General features: G+C 52.6%; 3 protein-coding genes across 3 annotated transcripts; all 3 read left to right on the forward strand.

Moving 5' to 3' along the window:
* Window positions 1–793: 793 nt before the first annotated feature.
* hyal6 (hyaluronoglucosaminidase 6) lies at window positions 794–2,445 on the forward strand. Its single transcript, XM_052059917.1, has 3 exons — window positions 794–1,720; window positions 1,813–1,902; window positions 1,989–2,445. The coding sequence occupies exons 1-3, from the start codon at window positions 794–796 to the stop codon at window positions 2,439–2,441; spliced, it is 1,470 nt and encodes a 489-aa protein (XP_051915877.1). The 3' UTR covers window positions 2,442–2,445.
* Window positions 2,446–4,893: 2,448 nt separating this feature from the next.
* LOC127597395 (hyaluronidase-4) lies at window positions 4,894–13,787 on the forward strand. Its single transcript, XM_052060385.1, has 6 exons — window positions 4,894–4,973; window positions 5,109–5,268; window positions 6,852–7,469; window positions 8,780–9,187; window positions 9,797–9,886; window positions 11,660–13,787. The coding sequence occupies exons 1-6, from the start codon at window positions 4,894–4,896 to the stop codon at window positions 12,173–12,175; spliced, it is 1,872 nt and encodes a 623-aa protein (XP_051916345.1). The 3' UTR covers window positions 12,176–13,787.
* A 114-nt stretch (window positions 13,788–13,901) lies between these two features.
* Window positions 13,902–17,284, forward strand: LOC127597408 (hyaluronidase PH-20-like). Its single transcript, XM_052060401.1, has 5 exons — window positions 13,902–14,027; window positions 14,536–14,723; window positions 14,856–15,590; window positions 16,266–16,355; window positions 16,568–17,284. Exons 2-5 carry the CDS (start codon window positions 14,550–14,552, stop codon window positions 16,895–16,897), a joined length of 1,329 nt encoding a protein of 442 aa, XP_051916361.1. The 5' UTR covers window positions 13,902–14,027; window positions 14,536–14,549; the 3' UTR covers window positions 16,898–17,284.
* The last annotated feature ends 417 nt before the right edge of the window (window positions 17,285–17,701 follow it).

Raw genomic sequence — 17,701 nt, forward strand, 5'->3', positions numbered from 1 at the left:
ATTCGCATCATGAATCTGGTATGACTGAGTCGGGACCCGTTCCTGCGTGTTCTGCCAAGAAGTTCTTGCCTCGCTCTTCCCTTCAAACGCGAGATCCTGCCGGAGCAAAATAACATGAGGAGGGGGGGACCCTGGTTTTCGGGTTGTCCAATCTTCAAACGGCACGGCTACAGTCTCACAAAAAGCTAAGGTCCGCCGGGTGCGCCCGCAACTGAAACGCAGCCTTACTGTGTTTGGTTCTGACTCTGGACACCGGCAGAGGAATGACTTTCCAAACTTGTCGGGGGTCTGCGAGGCTCCGTCCATCCGCTACCCGAAGCGCTTCATCCTCGCAAGGGTTGCGGGAGTGCGACGGCTCCTGTGTAAGTCTGAGAGGTACTCGCAAACTGTCCTTGGAGAAACGGGGGGCAAGACCGGTTCTGGTCGGCAAGAACAGGGTGACCTCGGCAAAAGGTTTGTGATGATAAGCCACGCTTCGAGGGATCACTGTCCCCCCTGATGAAAGAAATCTTCTTCCGATAGATTCCGGAGCGACAGAACTCAACCTTCTGCGCAGGCCTAAACTAGTTTTCCTCCATTTTCTTTTCCAAAGGGACTTTGGAGCCATGAGCATTTTGGATTGGAAACGGGGCGGGGTGGGGGGCCTCCGAGGTACGGTCCATTTGTTCGCGTTGTTGCGTAAGCGGAGCGCATTCTGGGTCACGCTTTGATTATGCGCGCTCAACGAAGCTCCTAATGAGTCGGTCGGGTCGGCGCGGCCACTCATTGCGGCGGAGCGGGGATCGGGGGCGGCATGGCGTCGACGGGGCTCCGGGTCCTGGCGCTGGCCTTGTGGGCGAGCGGCGTCGGGGCTCGGGCGGACGGGCGCAAGCCGGCCCGGGCGCCCCTCGTCCCCCAGCGGCCCTTCGCGGTGATGTGGAACGCTCCCACCGAGCCGTGCCGCCTGCGCTTCCGGGTGGACTTGGACCTGAGCGTCTTTGACATCGTGGCCAACCTCAACGAAACCCTGAGCGGACCCAACGTGACCATCTTCTACCACGGCCACCTGGGCTACTATCCGTACTACTCCGACTCGGGCCTCCCCGTCAACGGCGGTCTACCGCAAAACCAGAGCCTCTCCAAGCACCTGGGCAAGGCCCGCGGCGACATCGACAAAGTCATCCCTCACAAGGACTTCCGAGGCTTGGGCGTCATCGACTGGGAGAACTGGAGGCCCCAGTGGGTGCGCAACTGGGGCGGCAAGGACATCTACCGCAACAAGTCCAAGGAACGCATCCGCCGGCTGCACCCCGGCTGGCCGGAGAGCAAAGTGGAGAAGGAGGCCAAGGAGAGCTTCGAGAAAGCCGGTCGCGACTTCATGAATCTGACTCTGGCCTTGGCGCGGGCCCGCCGGCCGCACGGCTTGTGGGGCTTCTACCTGTTCCCCGACTGCTACAACTACGGCTACAAGCAACGCCCGCGGCGCTACACCGGCGAGTGTCCCAACGTGGAGCACGTGCGCAACGACCACCTCATGTGGTTGTGGAAGGAGAGCACCGCCCTCTACCCGTCCGTCTACCTGGACTACGAGCTCAGGTCCTCGCCCAACGCCCTCAAGTTCGTCCACTTCCGGGTCAAGGAGGCCATGAGGATCGCCTCCATCGCCCGGCCGGACGTCACCTTGCCGGTTTTTGTCTACTCCAGACCTTTCTACGCCTACACCTTTGCGGTTCTGACGCAAGTGAGGACTTTGGACGGGCTCGGGGGTCCCGCTCACCGCCGGGTTTAAAAACTGGGGGTTTCCTTGCCTCTACTTTTCTGTGCTTTGCTCAGAGCGACCTGGTGCGCACCATCGGTGAGAGCGCCGCCCTCGGAGCGTCCGGCGTTGTCCTCTGGGGATCGTCCGAGTACGCCAGATCGCAGGTAAGATGGAACCCTCCCAAACGTGGCGATTGCGTGATTTCTTGAATTCTTCATCGTAAGAGAAGGTCGTGCCGGTTGTCGTGCAGCGCAACTGTCTGACGGTGAAGAAGTACATCGACGGCCCTCTGGGCCACTACGTGGTCAACGTGACCTCGGCCGCCAGGCTGTGCAGCAAAGCCCTGTGCAAGAAGAACGGACGCTGCGTGCGCAAGAGCCTGGACTCGGGCGCCTACCTGCACCTCAACCCGCGACGCTTCAGCGTGCGGCGGGCGGCGGCGGGGGCGGGGCCCGGCTTCCGCGTCAGCGGCCAATTGAGCCGCCAAGACGTCTTAGACATGAAGCACAAGTTCACCTGCCAGTGCTACCGGGGCTGGAGCGGCATCCACTGCGAGGTGCCCCAGGTGGTGCCGCCGCCGCCCCCGCCGGCGGCCGGCAGTCTGCTAGCCGGCGTCCGGGTCCTCCTGTCGCTTCACTTCTCCTGCCTGTGCATCATCGCGCTTTCGGCCGTCTGTCTTCTCCTCAAGTGTCTCTTTGTCTAAAAATGCCGACAAGCTCACTTCCTGTTCAAGTGTCCAAGGGCCCAAAAAAGAAAATTGTCAAAGTAACGGCTCCCAGTTAGCCTTCTCGCAACCTTTTCTGAGCTAACCGGGCGGCCCGTGACAAAGCTCATTTTTGTATTTTTAGTTTTGATTTGTGTCATGTCGCGGGCCACTGGAAAATGGATGGTGGGCAACAAATGGCCCCTGAGCCATAGTTTGGACTCCGTGTTCTAATGGAAATCACTCACATGGTAGTGCCAGTCTTAAATGTGGTGAAGCAGCATGTGGCTCAATGGTCAACACATTTTAACCTTTTTTTTTTTAATCAGAGTCGTTTGTAAACTTTTCAAGAGGATTTTAGTTTAATTTTTTTCTTGAGCACATTGTAGTTTGGTCGTGAATAAAAATTGAATATGTAAAGCAGTAAAACATTTCATAACATTGATGGATGAAGGGTTCGGTTCAGCAATAGGCACATTTTTTTTTTCCGCTAAAGTAAAATCCTTCCTTCGCAACAGTTTTCTGGGGTAGCAGCCACACAAATACTGTGTGTTTGAAGACAATGTGATATGTGGACACGTAGTACCGTTAATAAAAGAAATTTAAAAAAAATACATCTAGAAAAAGATTTTTTAATTTTTTTTTGTTCAGCGGGACATTGATCTGACAGTCACCAGCATAGCAGTGGAAGAAAACGCCAGGTTTCCTTAAGATGGAACCCAAAGGGAGCAGATCCAGTGAGAACGGCCGAGGCCCCGGAATTGAGCCCTGTGGGACACCACACCACACCGGGGCAGTTTGTGACTCAGAGCAACCGAGGCGAACACCATAGCTTCTGTCAAAGGAAAATGTCTGACGGCAAACGTCAGCGTGAGGCGACAAAGCCCGCTCACGGAACAAATTCAACTCGTATCTCAGGATGACACCGTGTAGCTACGTCATGCCAGACGTTCCCTGGCGGGGGGGGGGGTCGGCTTCACCCCGAGATTTTTGTCTTGGCTGCCGAACCACAAGAATTTGGCCGCGGCGAGGCCGGGAGACGCGACGCGAAGAGGCCCGGTGGGCAGCGGCCTTGCGTAATTGCCCGCCCCCCCCCCCATCCCCCTTCCAAATGAATAGATGTCCACAATGCGGTCCGCGCATCTCGTCTGTCCGCTCCACAAAAAAGGAAAAACTGCTCGTCAGCAAAAAGCGCTCACAATAAAACGACGACGGGCCAGACTCGCCGTGTTTTCCCACGTCGAAAAGTCCTCGGGAGACGTTTCCAAACCTCAAACTGACACGGTCGGGGAAGCCGACGCCCACTTAGGGGAAAAAAATATGAAATAATTGCAACGACAAATCAAATATTTGCACTGACGTAAAGCCGATGTACAAAAAAACAATTCGTTCTATTCCCAGGGGTGCGTGGGGGGGGGGGGGTGGAAAGTTTGTTTGGCGTTACCCCCCCCAAAAATATATAATAATAATAATAATTCTATTCCCTGGTGTGTGGGGGTGGGGGCGGTGTGGAAAGTCTGTTTGGTGTTGCCCCCCACCCCCCAAAAAATATAATAATAATAATAATTCTATTCCCAGAGGTGGGGGGCGGAAAGTTTGTTTGGTGTTACCCCCCCAAAAAATATAATAATAATAATAATAATTCTATTCCCAGAGGTGGGGGGGGGCGGAAAGTTTGTTTGGTGTTACCCCCCCAAAAAAATATAATAATAATAATAATTCTATACCCTGGTGTGTGGGGGGTGGGGGCAGTATGGAAAGTCTGTTTGGTGTCACCCCTCCACCCCCCAAAAAAGTAATTCTATTCCCAGGGGTTGTCGGGGGCAGAAAGTTTGTTTGGTGTCACCCCCCCCCCCAAAAAAAGAAAAAAGTAATTCTATTCTCAGGTGTGGGGGGTGGGGGGGGGAGTTTGTTTGGCATCACCCAAAATAACAACAACAAAAAAATATGTAATTCTATTACCAGGGGTAGGGATGTGGGGGGGGGGGGGGTGTCCGTTGTAAAATGTGACTTTTGTGGGACTTTTGCGGCCTGATCACCCTGCAGGCCAAAAACTGGACTGGCCATCAGGCATAGCGGGCAGATGCTTTTGTTGGGCTGGTATCTGTTGCGCTGCTATTTCATTTTTATGCCCCCCCCCCAAAAGAAAGATAATAATCCTGATTTTTTTCCCCACTTTAGAGGTATCAGCTCATTCGTGCATTTCCAATCCAAACAGCAACTCGACCCAATGAACTCGTCGATTGCAGAGGCAGAACTGGCTCTCATGTGGAGTCCAAGCGAAAGCCACATTTTTGGAATCGTCTCCAGAAGACAACGTTTGATTCTGGCAGCCCACGCCAACAAAATCTTTTTTTTCTTTTTTCTTCTCAGCGCAGCAAAAGAAACAACCTGGCCGAGAAGTCCTCGTTGACCGTACCACCCACGGCGGCACGCAATCGAGCGCACAAGCATGCCCGACACATTCATCGTGTTTTCCAATAAGCAATTTTGCGGAGGTCGGCCGACACGCTGCCTCCTGATGGGGGGAGTGTGAACTACAGTTTCCCTTCCTGTTTGGCTACAGATGACTGAGAGCTGTCCTCCCTCTTCTTCTTTTTTTTTTTTTATATATATGTTTTTTGCAACCGTGTAGGAGTATCCCTCTCACCCCCCTCCCTCGCCGAGGCTCTCCTCCTCCTCCTGCTCCCTCCCTGCAGGCGGTATAAAAGGCCGGCACGGCGGTTCGGTCGCCCACCCAGGGGCAGGCAGGAGCGCACGTCGCAAGAGTGGAATACGTTTGGGGCCCCGAGATGACGAAGCGAGAGACCCGCCCCCTCGTCTACAGGTGAGCCGCAATTTCCTGGAGGGGGGGTGGGGGGGGGCGTTGCGTGTCTGTGTCTTTGCGGGGCGTTTTGTTGTTGTCACGGCACAACTGCGCCAGGAATGTTGCCTCACACATTTTTGTGTTCGGAAATGTCCAAAGTGGCACTTTGGATTTTTTTTTTTTTTTTGAAACGCGAGGCGAGGCGAAGTGAAGTTCAGGGCTGCTGACGCATGGAGACAAAAGTCACATTGAGCGATTTTTGAGGCAAATTAGAGTTTGACGCTTCTTCCATCGGCTTGTCGTTCGTCGGCATGCAAAAGGAACGATTTGAACCCCCCCCCCCCCCCCTCTATTGCCAGTGGCGGTTTTGGGCATTTTGGATGCCAAGACCCGCAAAATATTGTTTGGTGACATCGTGAGCGGCAGAGACCACAAAAAGATTGTTTGTAGCTATTTCTGTTCTGTAAAAATATGTGGCAGAGCATCGGGCAGGATTCACCAAAAAAAAACAAACAAAAAAAATGTATCGGTTTCTAACCAAAAAGCAGAGAAAATTTCCTTCTTTTTTTGCGGCGGAGACAACAAAAAGATTGTTTGTAGCTATTTCTGTTCAGTAAAAATCTGCGGCAGAGCATCGGGCAGGGTTCACCAAAAAAACCCCAAAAAAATTTATCGGTTTCTAACCAAAAAGCAGAGAAAATGAGCTTTTTTTTTTTTTGTGGAGAGCAAGCAGATTAGCGACTTTGACGCGAATATGTTGGGCATTTGCAGCGCTTCCAAGCACAAAACAACGTGAACAAGAGTCCAAAAAAAAAAAAAATCCAAATTCAATCAACGGAAAATTTTTGTTTGATTTTCTTCTTCGTTGTACGATAATCCTTGAAGGGAAAAGAGACGTATTTTTTACGATTCCATCAGGTTTCTCTCGGAAAGTAAACATCCGCCTCTGGGAACTTGGAGTCATGTACACACACACAAAAAATTTAACGTAAAGCTTCTGGCACAAGGTCAAGGAGCAACATTTGAAGAAGGCGCGACATAATAAGCGAAGTCGAGTGCCCCGTCGTTGCCGTTCCAAAACGCGCCCTCACTCATCCGTCTTTTGTTCACATTCCCGGAATCATGTGCAAGACTTTTGTGCCGATGATTGGTTTAGGAGTCAAAAACCCGATTACACCCCCCCTAGCACCCCCCCCCCCTCGAGAAACCGCCTTGGCAGAGGGGACAATCCAAAGCCGCGGCTGAAATTCGCAACAGTTTCCAGCGGAGACAATCAGACGGCGTCTCTGTCGAAATGACAAGAAGCCGCAAGAACCGCAGGAGTCGACAAACGCTCGCTAATCACTTCCAGGCCGGCCCGGCGGTTGTGTTGTGGGTGGGGAAGGGGGGGGGGGGTTGCGCTCCCGGCGGCAGGATTCTTTTTCCCCTTTTGCCACTTTTACAACAAGGCAAAATGCAAACGTGAAATTTGAAGGCCGGCTACTTCCTGTTGTTGTTGTCGTCGCGGAATGACGCCTGAGGCGATTGAAATCCGTCGCCTTGAACGTATCCGTCGGGATCCACAAATGGAAGTGGACTCGGAATTTTTCTCCCGTGGCCCTCAGGACGATCGGCGGGCCCCGCGACTGAGCGCCAGCATGCCGGCGGGGCCGCTCGCCCTGACCTTCTGGCGGCTGTTCCTGTTCCTGCTCCTGCTCCTGCACTGGGCCCTGTGCCAGAAGCCGGCCCGGCTGCCCCTGGTGGGCCAGAAGCCGGCCCGGCTGCCCCTGGTGGGCCAGAAGCCGGCCCGGCTGCCCCTGGTGGGCCGCAAGCCCTTCCTGGCCGCCTGGAACGCGCCGCTGGACATGTGCCAAATCAAGTACAACGTCAGCGTCGACCCGGAGCCCCTGTTCCAAATCCACGGCAGCCCCCGCGCCAACCGCACGGGCCAGAACGTCACCATCTTCTACGCCAACCGGCTGGGCTACTACCCGCGCTACGGGGCGGGGGGCCAGGCGCTGCACGGCGGCGTCCCGCAGAACGGCAGCCTGGACGCGCACCTGTTCAAGGCCTACCGGGACATCGCACATTTCATCCCCGCCAAAGACTTCCGGGGCCTGGCCGTCATCGACTGGGAGTTCTGGCGGCCGCAGTGGAGCCGCAACTGGCACAAGAAGGACGTCTACCGGCGGAAGTCGCGGGAGCTGACCGCCGAGGCCTACCTGAACGTGACGGCGGCGCAGGTGAGGGGGGCGGGGGGGGCGACAAATTTCCAAATGTGGGCCTGCGCCGCTCCGGCTTCGTTCAAGTCGCGGTTGATTACGTTAAAGGAACACCAATGGTGCGGCAACTAATCCGCGATTGACGGATCGATCGTTTGCAAGCGTGGTTTCACTTCAAACTGTCCGAGCGGGACCGATCGATCCAATGAACACGTTTGCGAACGACTGCTTTGACTTTTGGAAAATTTTTGTGGGTTTTCTGACGGCGCAAAGCACTCGCGGATTAGATCGGCATTAGATTGAATATATTCATTCATTCATTCATCTTCCGAGCCGCTTGATCCTCACTAGGGTTGCGGGGGGGTGCTGGATCCAATCAGCCTGCCATGCATGTTTTTTTTTTGGGAATGTGGGAGGAAACCGGAGCACCCGGAGAAAACCCACGCAGGCCCGGGGGAGAACATGCAAACTCCACACAGGGAGGCCGGAGCTGGAATCGAACCCGGTACCTCTGCACTGTGAAGCCCACGTGCTAACCACTGGACTACCGGGCCGCCCAGATTGAATATAATTAATTATAAAATATGAATAATATAAAATTATAAATAGAATTCAAATTGAATATAATGTGGGCGGCCCGGTAGTCCAGTGGTTAGCACGTTGGCTTCACAGTGCAGAGGTACCAGGTTCGATTCCAGCTCCAGCCTCCCTGTGTGGAGTTTGCATGTTCTCCCGGGTCTCCGTGGGTTTTCTCCGGGTGCTCTGGTTTCCTCCCACATTCCAAAAACAATCGTGGCAGGCTGATTGGACGCTCTAAATTGTCCCTAGGTGTGGGTGTGAGTGCGAATGGTTGTTCGTCTCTGTGTGCCCTGCGATTGGCTGGCAACCGGTTCAGGGTGTCCCCCGCCTACTGCCCGGAGACAGCTGGGATCGGCTCCAGCACCCCCCCGCGACCCTAGTGAGGATCAAGCGGCTCGGAAGATGAACGAATGAATGAATGAATGAATATAATGTCCGCTTTGACAGGCAAGGGACACGAATTAAAACAGGTTTGTTTTCATTTGAATCATAAACGATTTTTTTTTAAACAATATTATTCAAACCATCGTTTATTTGCGGTCCTATTTTTTTTTTTTTTCCGAGAAGGGTTTTTCTATTTTCCGGACTGAAAGGCGTTATACTCGAAAAATGAAGTTGAACTCCCATAATACCCCAGCGCAAAAATGAAACAAAAAAAAAGGTTTCGTTTGATCGGGCTCGATTTGCGATCGCTACAACGTAGTCCACCTGGACCCAAAACACTACCTTATAATTTTTTTTTTTTTTTTGAGGTGGAGGAGCTGGCGCGGCGGCGCTTCGAGAAGAGCGCCCGGGCCTTCATGCAACGCACGCTCCAGCTGGGCACGCGCCTGCGCCCCGATGGCCTGTGGGGCTTCTACCTCTACCCCGACTGCCACAATTACAACCTGCACCAGAGCGGCTACACCGGCCTGTGCCCGCTGATGGAGAGCCTGCGCAACGACGAGCTGCGCTGGCTGTGGAACAGCAGCACGGCGCTCTACCCGTCCGTCACCATCCTCAAGTCGCACAGCGACAGCGCGGCTAACCTGCGCTTCGCCCGCCACCGCATACGGGAGGCGCTGCGCGTGGCCTCGCTCACCTCCAACGACTACGATCTCCCCACGTACGTCTACCTGAGGCTGGGATACCGCGATGGTCCGCTCACCTTCCTCACCACGGTAACGGACGACGTGGGACGGGGGGGGCAAGGCGGGGTCATCGCATTCAGGAAAATCAACCCGAGAACGGTCCCTTCTCGGGTTGGCGCTCGACGCAGTACATCTCAGACCGTGAATGTCATGCTAATTGGCTACGTGCTAAATAGCCACAAGCTAAGCAGGCGCCAGTAAGAGTTTTGCTCCCACGCTAACGCCGAGTAGGCAAGTTCGCATGAAAAAAGTTTCATTTCCGCGAGGCGGCGCGGTTTCCGTCCAGTTCTCACCGATTGAGTTGCACCTTTTTTGTGTCCAAAAACAAATCAAGAGGGATATGAAATTAATTTGGGGCGCTTGCCCACATGCTAAGTAGCCCGCATGCTAGCTGGTTCTATCCGAAGTGACTCGAAAAACAAATCAAGAGGGATATGAAATTAATTGGTGGCGCTTGCCCACATGCTAAGTAGCCCGCATGCTAGCTGGTTCTATCCGAAGTGACTCGAAAAACAAATCGAGAGGGATATGAAATTAATTTGGGGCGCTTGCCCACATGCTAAGTAGCCCGCATGCTAGCTGGTTCTATCCGAAGTGACTCGTCGCGAATCGTGACTTTGCCGTGTCCCTCCCCCGCAGAAGGATCTCGTCCACACCATCGGCGAGAGCGCCGCTTTGGGAGCCGCCGGCTTCGTCATCTGGGGCGACCTCAACCTGACCATGTCGCGGGTGAGGACCGCGACTCCACTCTTACCCAAGATGCATTGCGCCCCCCCCAAAAAAATGTCATCCAATTGACGCGGTCTAGTAGTGCCTCTGAGTCAAATTTTATTCCAGAATAATCCAGTGATTTTCAACCACATTTCTGGGCCGTTAGAGATGATCCAACGTCAAATACTTTGACAACAAATTTAATACCTCCTAATTGAAAGAAAATGTCTTTATAAATATTTCCATGCCATAACATGTAAATACTAAAGGTTGGGAAGCATTGAACTAATGAGATCTGAAACAACTGTGACGTTATTGGTCCCCGATAGGCTACGAAACATCATGATTAAGCAATTGGAGACCTTTTGGCTAAACTCGAGTTCAAACAACAACAATAATGATAAGAAGAAAGATAGTGAACCTACCTGACCACTCACTTTAATATGTACTGTACATAAAAAATGATATCTTGTGTAAGTTGAGGGCTTCGTTTTTTTTCAGTGGATGGCTCTTCTTTACGGATGACAGATGGAGAGATGGAATCATTTAATCCAGTTTATTAAAAAGGAGAAAGGAAAAAAAACCACGTCAGAACCCGCGAATCCTCGTAACTAAAATCACTTCCTGCTTCCTGTACTTTAACAGCCAATCAGAACCTGTCAGCATAAAAAAAATTTCTAACCAATTATTAAACAACCGAATATAATTTAGGTATGCTTAACATGAAATAATATTGTAGTTTTGATATGAAGAGACCAGTCCTGATGAGCTTGAAAGTGGTTTTTACTCCAAGCACCAAGAACGTGTTACAGGCTTCCTCGTGTTGCTAATCAACAACCGAGCTCCCGCGACACCTTGTGGACGGGTGGCATAACAGCGGGTTAGAATGGCTAAGTAATTGGGACGTTATACAAAATAATAAACAGATCTACAAATATGATGCTCAAACATAAAATGCTAATTAATAATATAACATAAGCTTACACTTGTCATTTTAACCCTTGCTACAAATTCCTCAGTCCATAGCTTGAGTCCCCGTTATGTACTCGTATTTTGCGGTTGAGATTTCAATTGACCACACAGCTCTGATGTGAGAATAGAAATTATATACTGCTCAAAAAATATCTATTTGGGGGCGGAGGGGCAGTTTGCGTGAAAGCGTACGCAAAGGGGGTGTCCCTGAGCGGATTCTGTTTTCGGGGGTACGCTGCTATCTAGTGGACATGACGTGACATTTTCTTTTTCCATTGCAAGGAGGCTTCCAAGGGTTGAGAAGTATTTTTGATGATGTTTTAAAAGGCTGTCTTGATTTAGAAAAGCGGGCGCTCTGTCTAATGTCGATTAGTCACACTGTTGTCATCTACGTGCCGTCTTTTCTCGTGGATGTCGTGTCGTCCTGCAGCGTCTGGAACTCTTTTGGAAACCAGACAGCAGCCTCACGCCAACAACAATACTTTGCCCCCCCCCCCCCAAAAAAAAACAATAGTTCAAGGGAATTCCAGTCTGACATTTCATATGTTTCCATCGAGCGTCGCCAGACAGTGCCTGGTGGCTAAAGCGCTTGTAACAGAAAACACACACATTTATGACATTTAATCCCAAATGGGGACATTGTTGAGTCTTCACGTCTGTCCATCGGTTTGGTTTGCGCTGGTCACCAGGCAATGGCAGGACACTTATAGACAAACAATGGTTGGTTTGCCAGCTTCGCCATTTGTGGAAAGCGGAAAATTGCCTTTGCTTTTGAATTGTGCCTGATGGACGTTGCTCCCGCTCGTGTTTTCCCCGCAGCACAACTGCAGCAAGGTGCGCTGGTTCCTGAGCCGCCGGCTGGGCCAGTACATCACCAACGTGACGCGGGCCGCCGAGTTCTGCAGCGACTTCCTGTGCCAGAACAACGGACGCTGCGTCCGCCGCAACCCGAGCGCGCGCCACTACCTCCACCTCGACGCCGCCACCTACAGCGTCCGCCCCGCCGCCGACGACAGAGGCTTCGTCGTCAGCGGGCACCACTCGCCCCAGGCCCTGAACGTGCTTGCGGAGCGCTTCCGTTGTCATTGCTACGAAGGTCACCTGGGGGAGCGCTGCGATAGCGCCAACGAGGTGCCGGAGGAGGTGGACGTCGACGATGAAGACGACGAGGCGCGGCGGAGGAGCGAGTGGGAGGACGAGCAGGGTGGGCAGGCGGAAGAGGGACGCAGCCGGGCGCCGCCCGCCCTCGTCCACGCCGCTCTCGTGACGCTTTCGGCGCTCCTGTTGACCTTCTGGGAAACACTCGAGACGTTCGGATGCTTGTTAGCATGCTAACACTGACGCTACCATGCTGGCGTCCGCGGATCACAATGCTGCTCATAAGAATGTAATGACTGGAACGCAAACCTGGCTCTCGAAACCAAAGTTCAGTTGCCAAATTTGCTCTTTGTAAATTGGAAGGGCTGCTAATCACCGGTGAGCGTGAATGACCGCTTGTGATTGCTCTAGCTAGCACGCAAGTCCCAAAAAAGAAACGTTTACCCTTAATACATCCGGAACACTTAGTTTTCAGTCAGTCGTTTCAGTTATGTTCCGCGATGGAATTTGAGAGTGGTGATTTTTGAAGCGGCGACCCAGCTGAGCCCACTGGCCTGCTACCGCTAACACAGCTCGCAGCGCTAACAAAGCACCAACCAGTGACAGTCTGTCAGGTTTTTGTACATCCGAAAACTTACTTGAGATTGCTTTGCTTCTACCATGAAGCTAACGCGTGTGTACGGTCAAAAATGTTAGCTTCTAGCACTAGTAGGTGCTGGTGATGCTACTAGTTAGCCCTTATAAGCTAATGATTGTGTTGCCAAAAGAGCAACACCACCAAACGAGCGCTCTTGTATGACTAGCTTGTTCAGTCTAAAATAACGCTCAGCATTTTTACAAAAAAATTTTACGTGGGAGTCGAAACTTGTCATTTTGGCCCTCGGTTTTATTAGCATAACCAAAAAAAATCGTGTGTATTATCAAAATCTCTTGACTAACTCGTGTTTTTTTTTTCATTGAGAGGATTTGAACTAGCCAACGCGGCTAATTTCCTAGCCGCAATGTAGCTACGACAAACACTGAAGAGGACGTCGGCCACGGCACACGGCTGAGCTCAAGTCATGACTTGGCGCTTTTCTGCGGTTCTTCACTTCCTCGTCTTCAAAAGTTCAACCGGTGTATGTGAACACGCCAGGATACCTCCGCCAAGGCCAACGAACCCTCCTGAAATTAGACGGGCACCAAATCGCATACCTTCATAGGGGTGGAAAGTCGCCTTATTATTTTTGTCATTGCCACAGAAGCAGTATGTGCACGGTATCGTTCTATTTCGTCACAGTATCGAGTTTCAAACATTAATTGACATTGCTCCGTAGCTAGACGTTGCTCTAGCTAGCTAGCTAGAGCAACGAATTCCGCTTGATGACAACAATTGCGATGAAAGAACAGAATCATCAGAATAATTGACGGATTCTGGCTTCAAGTTGAAACTTGAGAACTAAGAAATGTAAGCTCCTTGTTGGCGGTAACAGCTAGCGTCACACTGTGCTATCTTTAGCTTCTTTGGAGCTTCTCGCAGGGGAGCACAGCGACCGGTTATACCGATGAGTAGTCACCCAAGCGCTGAGCTTCGGGAAGGGACACGCTTGGAAGCCCCCGGCCCCCCACGACCTCCCCCGAGCCAGCTAAATCGATGCTAGCTTGTGTTCCTCACATGCTAGCAGCACGTCGCAAAAGCGTTTTCCAACATGTTGATCCTGGCTGTTTTTGTCTGAAACAGATTTTCATCTCACGCGGCGACCAATCAACCGCAACAAGTACTGTTTTGGGGTTTTCTTTACGCGTACGTCATGATTGTAGAATCCAACATGAATGTAAATGCACTGCAAATAAACCATGTTACCTATTATAGCATGATTGTTAAGTGTCCTCTCACTTGAACGTGAATCATTAAAAGAAGCCAGCCTGGGGATTTTTTTTGGGGGGGGGGAGGTGCGATTGGCGAAAAGAGGAAGATGCGATAGACCGACACCAGATGCACGATCACTGATAAAGAAATGGTTGCGCAGTTGGCTTACGTGCGTGTCATTTCTCAGGAGAAGCAGCTGAAAAGAAGTTTGCACTTGACGGACGCGCAGAAGAGAGGCAGGTACGAATGTCCGTTTGTCCGTCCGAATGTCTACTAGCACCGGGTCCGTTCCCGACTCGGACGAATGCAAATATTTATACCGAAGAAGGACTTGTGAATCCAAGGGGCTCCACTCGTCAGGATCTCTGGTCGGTTACTGTTGAATGCGCCAGGCCAGTGAGTGGACTGAGACCATCGGCTACCTGGTTCTGCTGTCTACCGTCTAGTCAGGGAGCCGAAAGAACCAAATCATCGCGAGTGTGCTGAGATAGGCTGGTAGACTTGAGCGAGCAGACTCACCGGAAGCACTCGCAGACTCAAATAGTTCAGTTGTACCGCCTCACCGACTTGAGACTCACAGAACCACTGTGGACTCGGACGATTCGGTCCTATGGGTTCACTCGCTCGTCTCAGCAGACAGGAGACAACCGCAGACTCGGATATCTCACTGACTGGAGTTCCACGATTCACTTGCTAAGCGATTTGAGATGATTTGCGGCCGAGTAAAAATGTTGTCTTCTCCTCTTAGTCCCGAGCATCGCAATGTTCCTGCACCTTCTGCCTTGCGTGATCATGAGTCTCATCATCCCAGCGGCTTCCACGCCGCCGCCCACCGAGCCGCCCCTGATTTCCAAACACCCCTTCGTCGCCGTGTGGAACGCACGCACTGAGCAGTGCCGGGATCTGGACATCCCACTGGACACGGCGGCCTTTCAGGTGCTGATGAATTTCAGGTCCACATCAGGTCCACGACATCAATAGTCACATTTGCCGTTCAGTTCTCATTTCTCCAGACGTTGCGTTGTCTATCTGCTTCACCAAGCTCCCTTCGCTCATCACTTCTTCCAGGCGGTGACCACGCCGGCCTCAGTTCCAGGCCAGTTCCTGACTATCTTCTATGAGGACCGGCTGGGCCTCTACCCCAAGATCGACCCCGCCAGCCGGACGCGGCATGAGGGTGGCGTCCCTCAAAATGGCAACCTGACAGCACACCTGCTCAAGGCCAGGCTTCAAATTGACCACTACATAGCTGAGGACGAATCCCCCGGCCTGGCCGTCATAGACTGGGAGTCCTGGCGCCCCCTGTGGGCCCAGAACTGGGGGTACAAGCGGATCTACCAAAAGCTGTCCATGGCCAACGCCTTGCAAACCTCCCCGTTCCTGTCCCTGAACGAGATCTCCCAGCTGGCTGTGGATCAGTTCCAGAGGGCTGGGCGGAGCTTCATGGAGAGAACCATTCAGCTCGGAGTTAGGGAGCGTCCGAGCCGCCGTTGGGGGTTCTACTTATTCCCCTACTGCTACAACTACAACTGGGACAGGCCAGGCTACACGGGCCAGTGCTCGGCCAAGGCCCGCGAGCAGAATCGGGAGCTGACGTGGCTCTGGGAGCACAGTACCGCCCTCTTCCCATCCGTCTACCTCCACCCCGCCCTGAGGAACTCCCCCAGGGCGGCGCTCTATGCGCGGTACCGCGTCCGCGAGGCCCTGAGGGTGGCTGCGCTGTCCAAACGGCAGTACGCCATGCCCATCTACGTCTACTCCAGACCCCTGTATCGAGGGCAGAACAGGATTTTTGAGACCACGGTGAGTCCTGCTGTCCTGTCCCTGTATACTTTTTCTTCCCCAAAGTACCGGTTCTGGTCATAGGTGGACTTCCAGGCTGGCGGGGTCGTATCTGCAGCCCTATTGACAGAGTGTTTCTGCCCGTCAAAGCCAGCTAGCTCTTCATTGCACCGCTTTCTGCTGCCCCCTTTCCAGTATCTGGCTTCCTCTCGTCTGATACGACTGCCTAAGCCCCAAAATTAACAGACTCTTTTCCTGTCTCGCGGGGGTATCATCAGAAGTGGGTGATTGGGTTTTCAACCACACCCGCGGCAGAAATAAAGACGTATTGTATCGTACATGGGCCGGGTGGTACAGTGGTTAGCACGCCAAACTCACAGTGGATCCTGGCTCCGGCCTCCCTGTGTGGGTTTTCTCCGGGTACTCCGGTTTCCTCATGCATGACCACTCCAAATTGTCCCTCGGTGTGAGTGTGAGCGTGGATGGTTGTCCGTCTTTGTGTGCCCTGCGATTGGCTGGCAACCGCTTCAGGGTGTCCCCCGCCTACTGCCCGAAGACAGCTGGGATAGGCTCCGGCACGCCCCGAGACCCTCCTGAGGAGGAAGCAGATCAGAAAATGGATTGTGTGAAGTTTAACGCTCACTTTCCCACACTGTCCGAATCCCAAAAATGAATCGGTGTGACTTGACTTTCCAGGCGGATCTGGTGAGCACAGTGGGCGAGTCGGCTGCCCTGGGGGCTGCCGGCGTAGTCATGTGGGGTGGGAGCGGAGACTACAAGGACAAGGTAACCATCGCTACAAGCAGTCTAAGGCCGAGCCCTGCCAGGAATCGGCAAACAATCGCGTGACGTAGGCTGTTGTTCTTCTTGTTGTGGAAGAAAATGCTCCAGATGACACAAACCTGCCAGACTGTGTTGTCAGTTAACCGAAAACGACCAAGGGAGTCCGTCTCTGTGCCTTTCTGTGACTCTTCCAGTTCTCTCTGTACGTCTTTCAGGCCTCCTGCCAGTCGCTGTCCGACTACCTGACATCCACGCTCAACCCGTACCTCGCCAACGTGACGGCGGCGGCCATGTTGTGCAGCCGGGCCTTATGCCAGGGGCGCGGCCGCTGCGTCCGACAGAGCTACAACTCGTCCGTCTACCTTCACCTGGACGCCGCCCGCTTCAGCATCCTGCGAGCCGATGGCAAGTACGTGGCCGTGGGCATCCCGTCCACCGAAAACTTGAACGCCTGGACCGACAACTTCACGTGTCAGTGCTACGCCGGGCGAGAGTGCGAGCCGCGACTCGCGCCGCCCGCTGGCATCCAGGTCATCAGCGTTTGAGGCAACCCAGGGGCGCCCCCTCCCTGGCAGCCGGAGGAATTCAACAGGAACGTACAGTGTGGTCACCTTGATTACGAGTAGCCCAGACTTTAAAACATTTTTTTTTTGCTTAGACGTGATGTCATTCATGAAGCCACGCCTCTTAAGGCACAGATTTAACATCGAGATACTAAGTGAATTGAAGAGCTTCATTTCGATCCATCTCAGGGCATTTTGATATTCGCGATTGGCAGCTTCACTCCTATGACAAGTCATGAAAGCAATTCTTACCTGATGTTCAAATCCGTGTTCCTTTTCAACACGTAAATAGTCTTTCCATTTTCCGTCGTGGCTTTGCTTTGACCTCAGTCGATATTTCAGCTTCAATAAAAATCTTGCAAACGGCAATCCGGCCGTCAGTTTGTCCATTTTTCTTTGCTGTGCCCCCCAAAACTCACGCTTGGCAATTTCGTATTGTCCAACATGCTCGAAATTTGGTTGCAAACCAAATAATCCCGCAGCAGATTTGTCTTTGCCTGCCATGGGGCCCAAATTAACCGCCGCCGTTCCTTCCACCAATCGCGTGGCAGCAATCAAGCCGCATCAGCCAATCAGCGGGACCCACCTGCTCCCAATCTGGAATCTCACACAAATCTCCACCGGAGAGGAAAACATCCATGAAAAAGAAACAAGGTCTAAAAGTCGGACAATGGATGTCTCTTTGTGATGTCACAAGGCTTCTTTAGCATCACGCAGACTTTGAAGTGTTTTTGAAGCGCAAAGCCGCCAGTCAGTCGCCACAAGCGAGCCGAGGTGAGCCACCTT

The sequence above is a fragment of the Hippocampus zosterae genome, chromosome 3 (genome assembly GCF_025434085.1).
Source record: "Hippocampus zosterae strain Florida chromosome 3, ASM2543408v3, whole genome shotgun sequence".
Lineage (NCBI taxonomy): Eukaryota > Metazoa > Chordata > Actinopteri > Syngnathiformes > Syngnathidae > Hippocampus > Hippocampus zosterae.

What these genes read in the sequence shown, in the direction of transcription:
- hyal6 (XM_052059917.1), top strand. Translation starts at nt 794, where the DNA reads ATGGCGTCGACGGGGCTCCGGGTCCTGGCGCTGGCCTTGTGGGCGAGC. An exon ending in CCTTTGCGGTTCTGACGCAA is followed by an intron (nt 1,721 to 1,812) that starts GTGAGGACTTTG and finishes TGCTTTGCTCAG; the next exon opens with AGCGACCTGGTGCGCACCAT. An exon ending in CCGAGTACGCCAGATCGCAG is followed by an intron (nt 1,903 to 1,988) that starts GTAAGATGGAAC and finishes GTTGTCGTGCAG; the next exon opens with CGCAACTGTCTGACGGTGAA.
- LOC127597395 (XM_052060385.1), top strand. Translation starts at nt 4,894, where the DNA reads ATGCCCGACACATTCATCGTGTTTTCCAATAAGCAATTTTGCGGAGGT. An exon ending in ACCCGCCCCCTCGTCTACAG is followed by an intron (nt 5,269 to 6,851) that starts GTGAGCCGCAAT and finishes CGTGGCCCTCAG; the next exon opens with GACGATCGGCGGGCCCCGCG. An exon ending in TCAACCTGACCATGTCGCGG is followed by an intron (nt 9,887 to 11,659) that starts GTGAGGACCGCG and finishes TTTTCCCCGCAG; the next exon opens with CACAACTGCAGCAAGGTGCG.
- LOC127597408 (XM_052060401.1), top strand. Translation starts at nt 14,550, where the DNA reads ATGTTCCTGCACCTTCTGCCTTGCGTGATCATGAGTCTCATCATCCCA. An exon ending in TGGACACGGCGGCCTTTCAG is followed by an intron (nt 14,724 to 14,855) that starts GTGCTGATGAAT and finishes CACTTCTTCCAG; the next exon opens with GCGGTGACCACGCCGGCCTC. An exon ending in GCGGAGACTACAAGGACAAG is followed by an intron (nt 16,356 to 16,567) that starts GTAACCATCGCT and finishes TACGTCTTTCAG; the next exon opens with GCCTCCTGCCAGTCGCTGTC.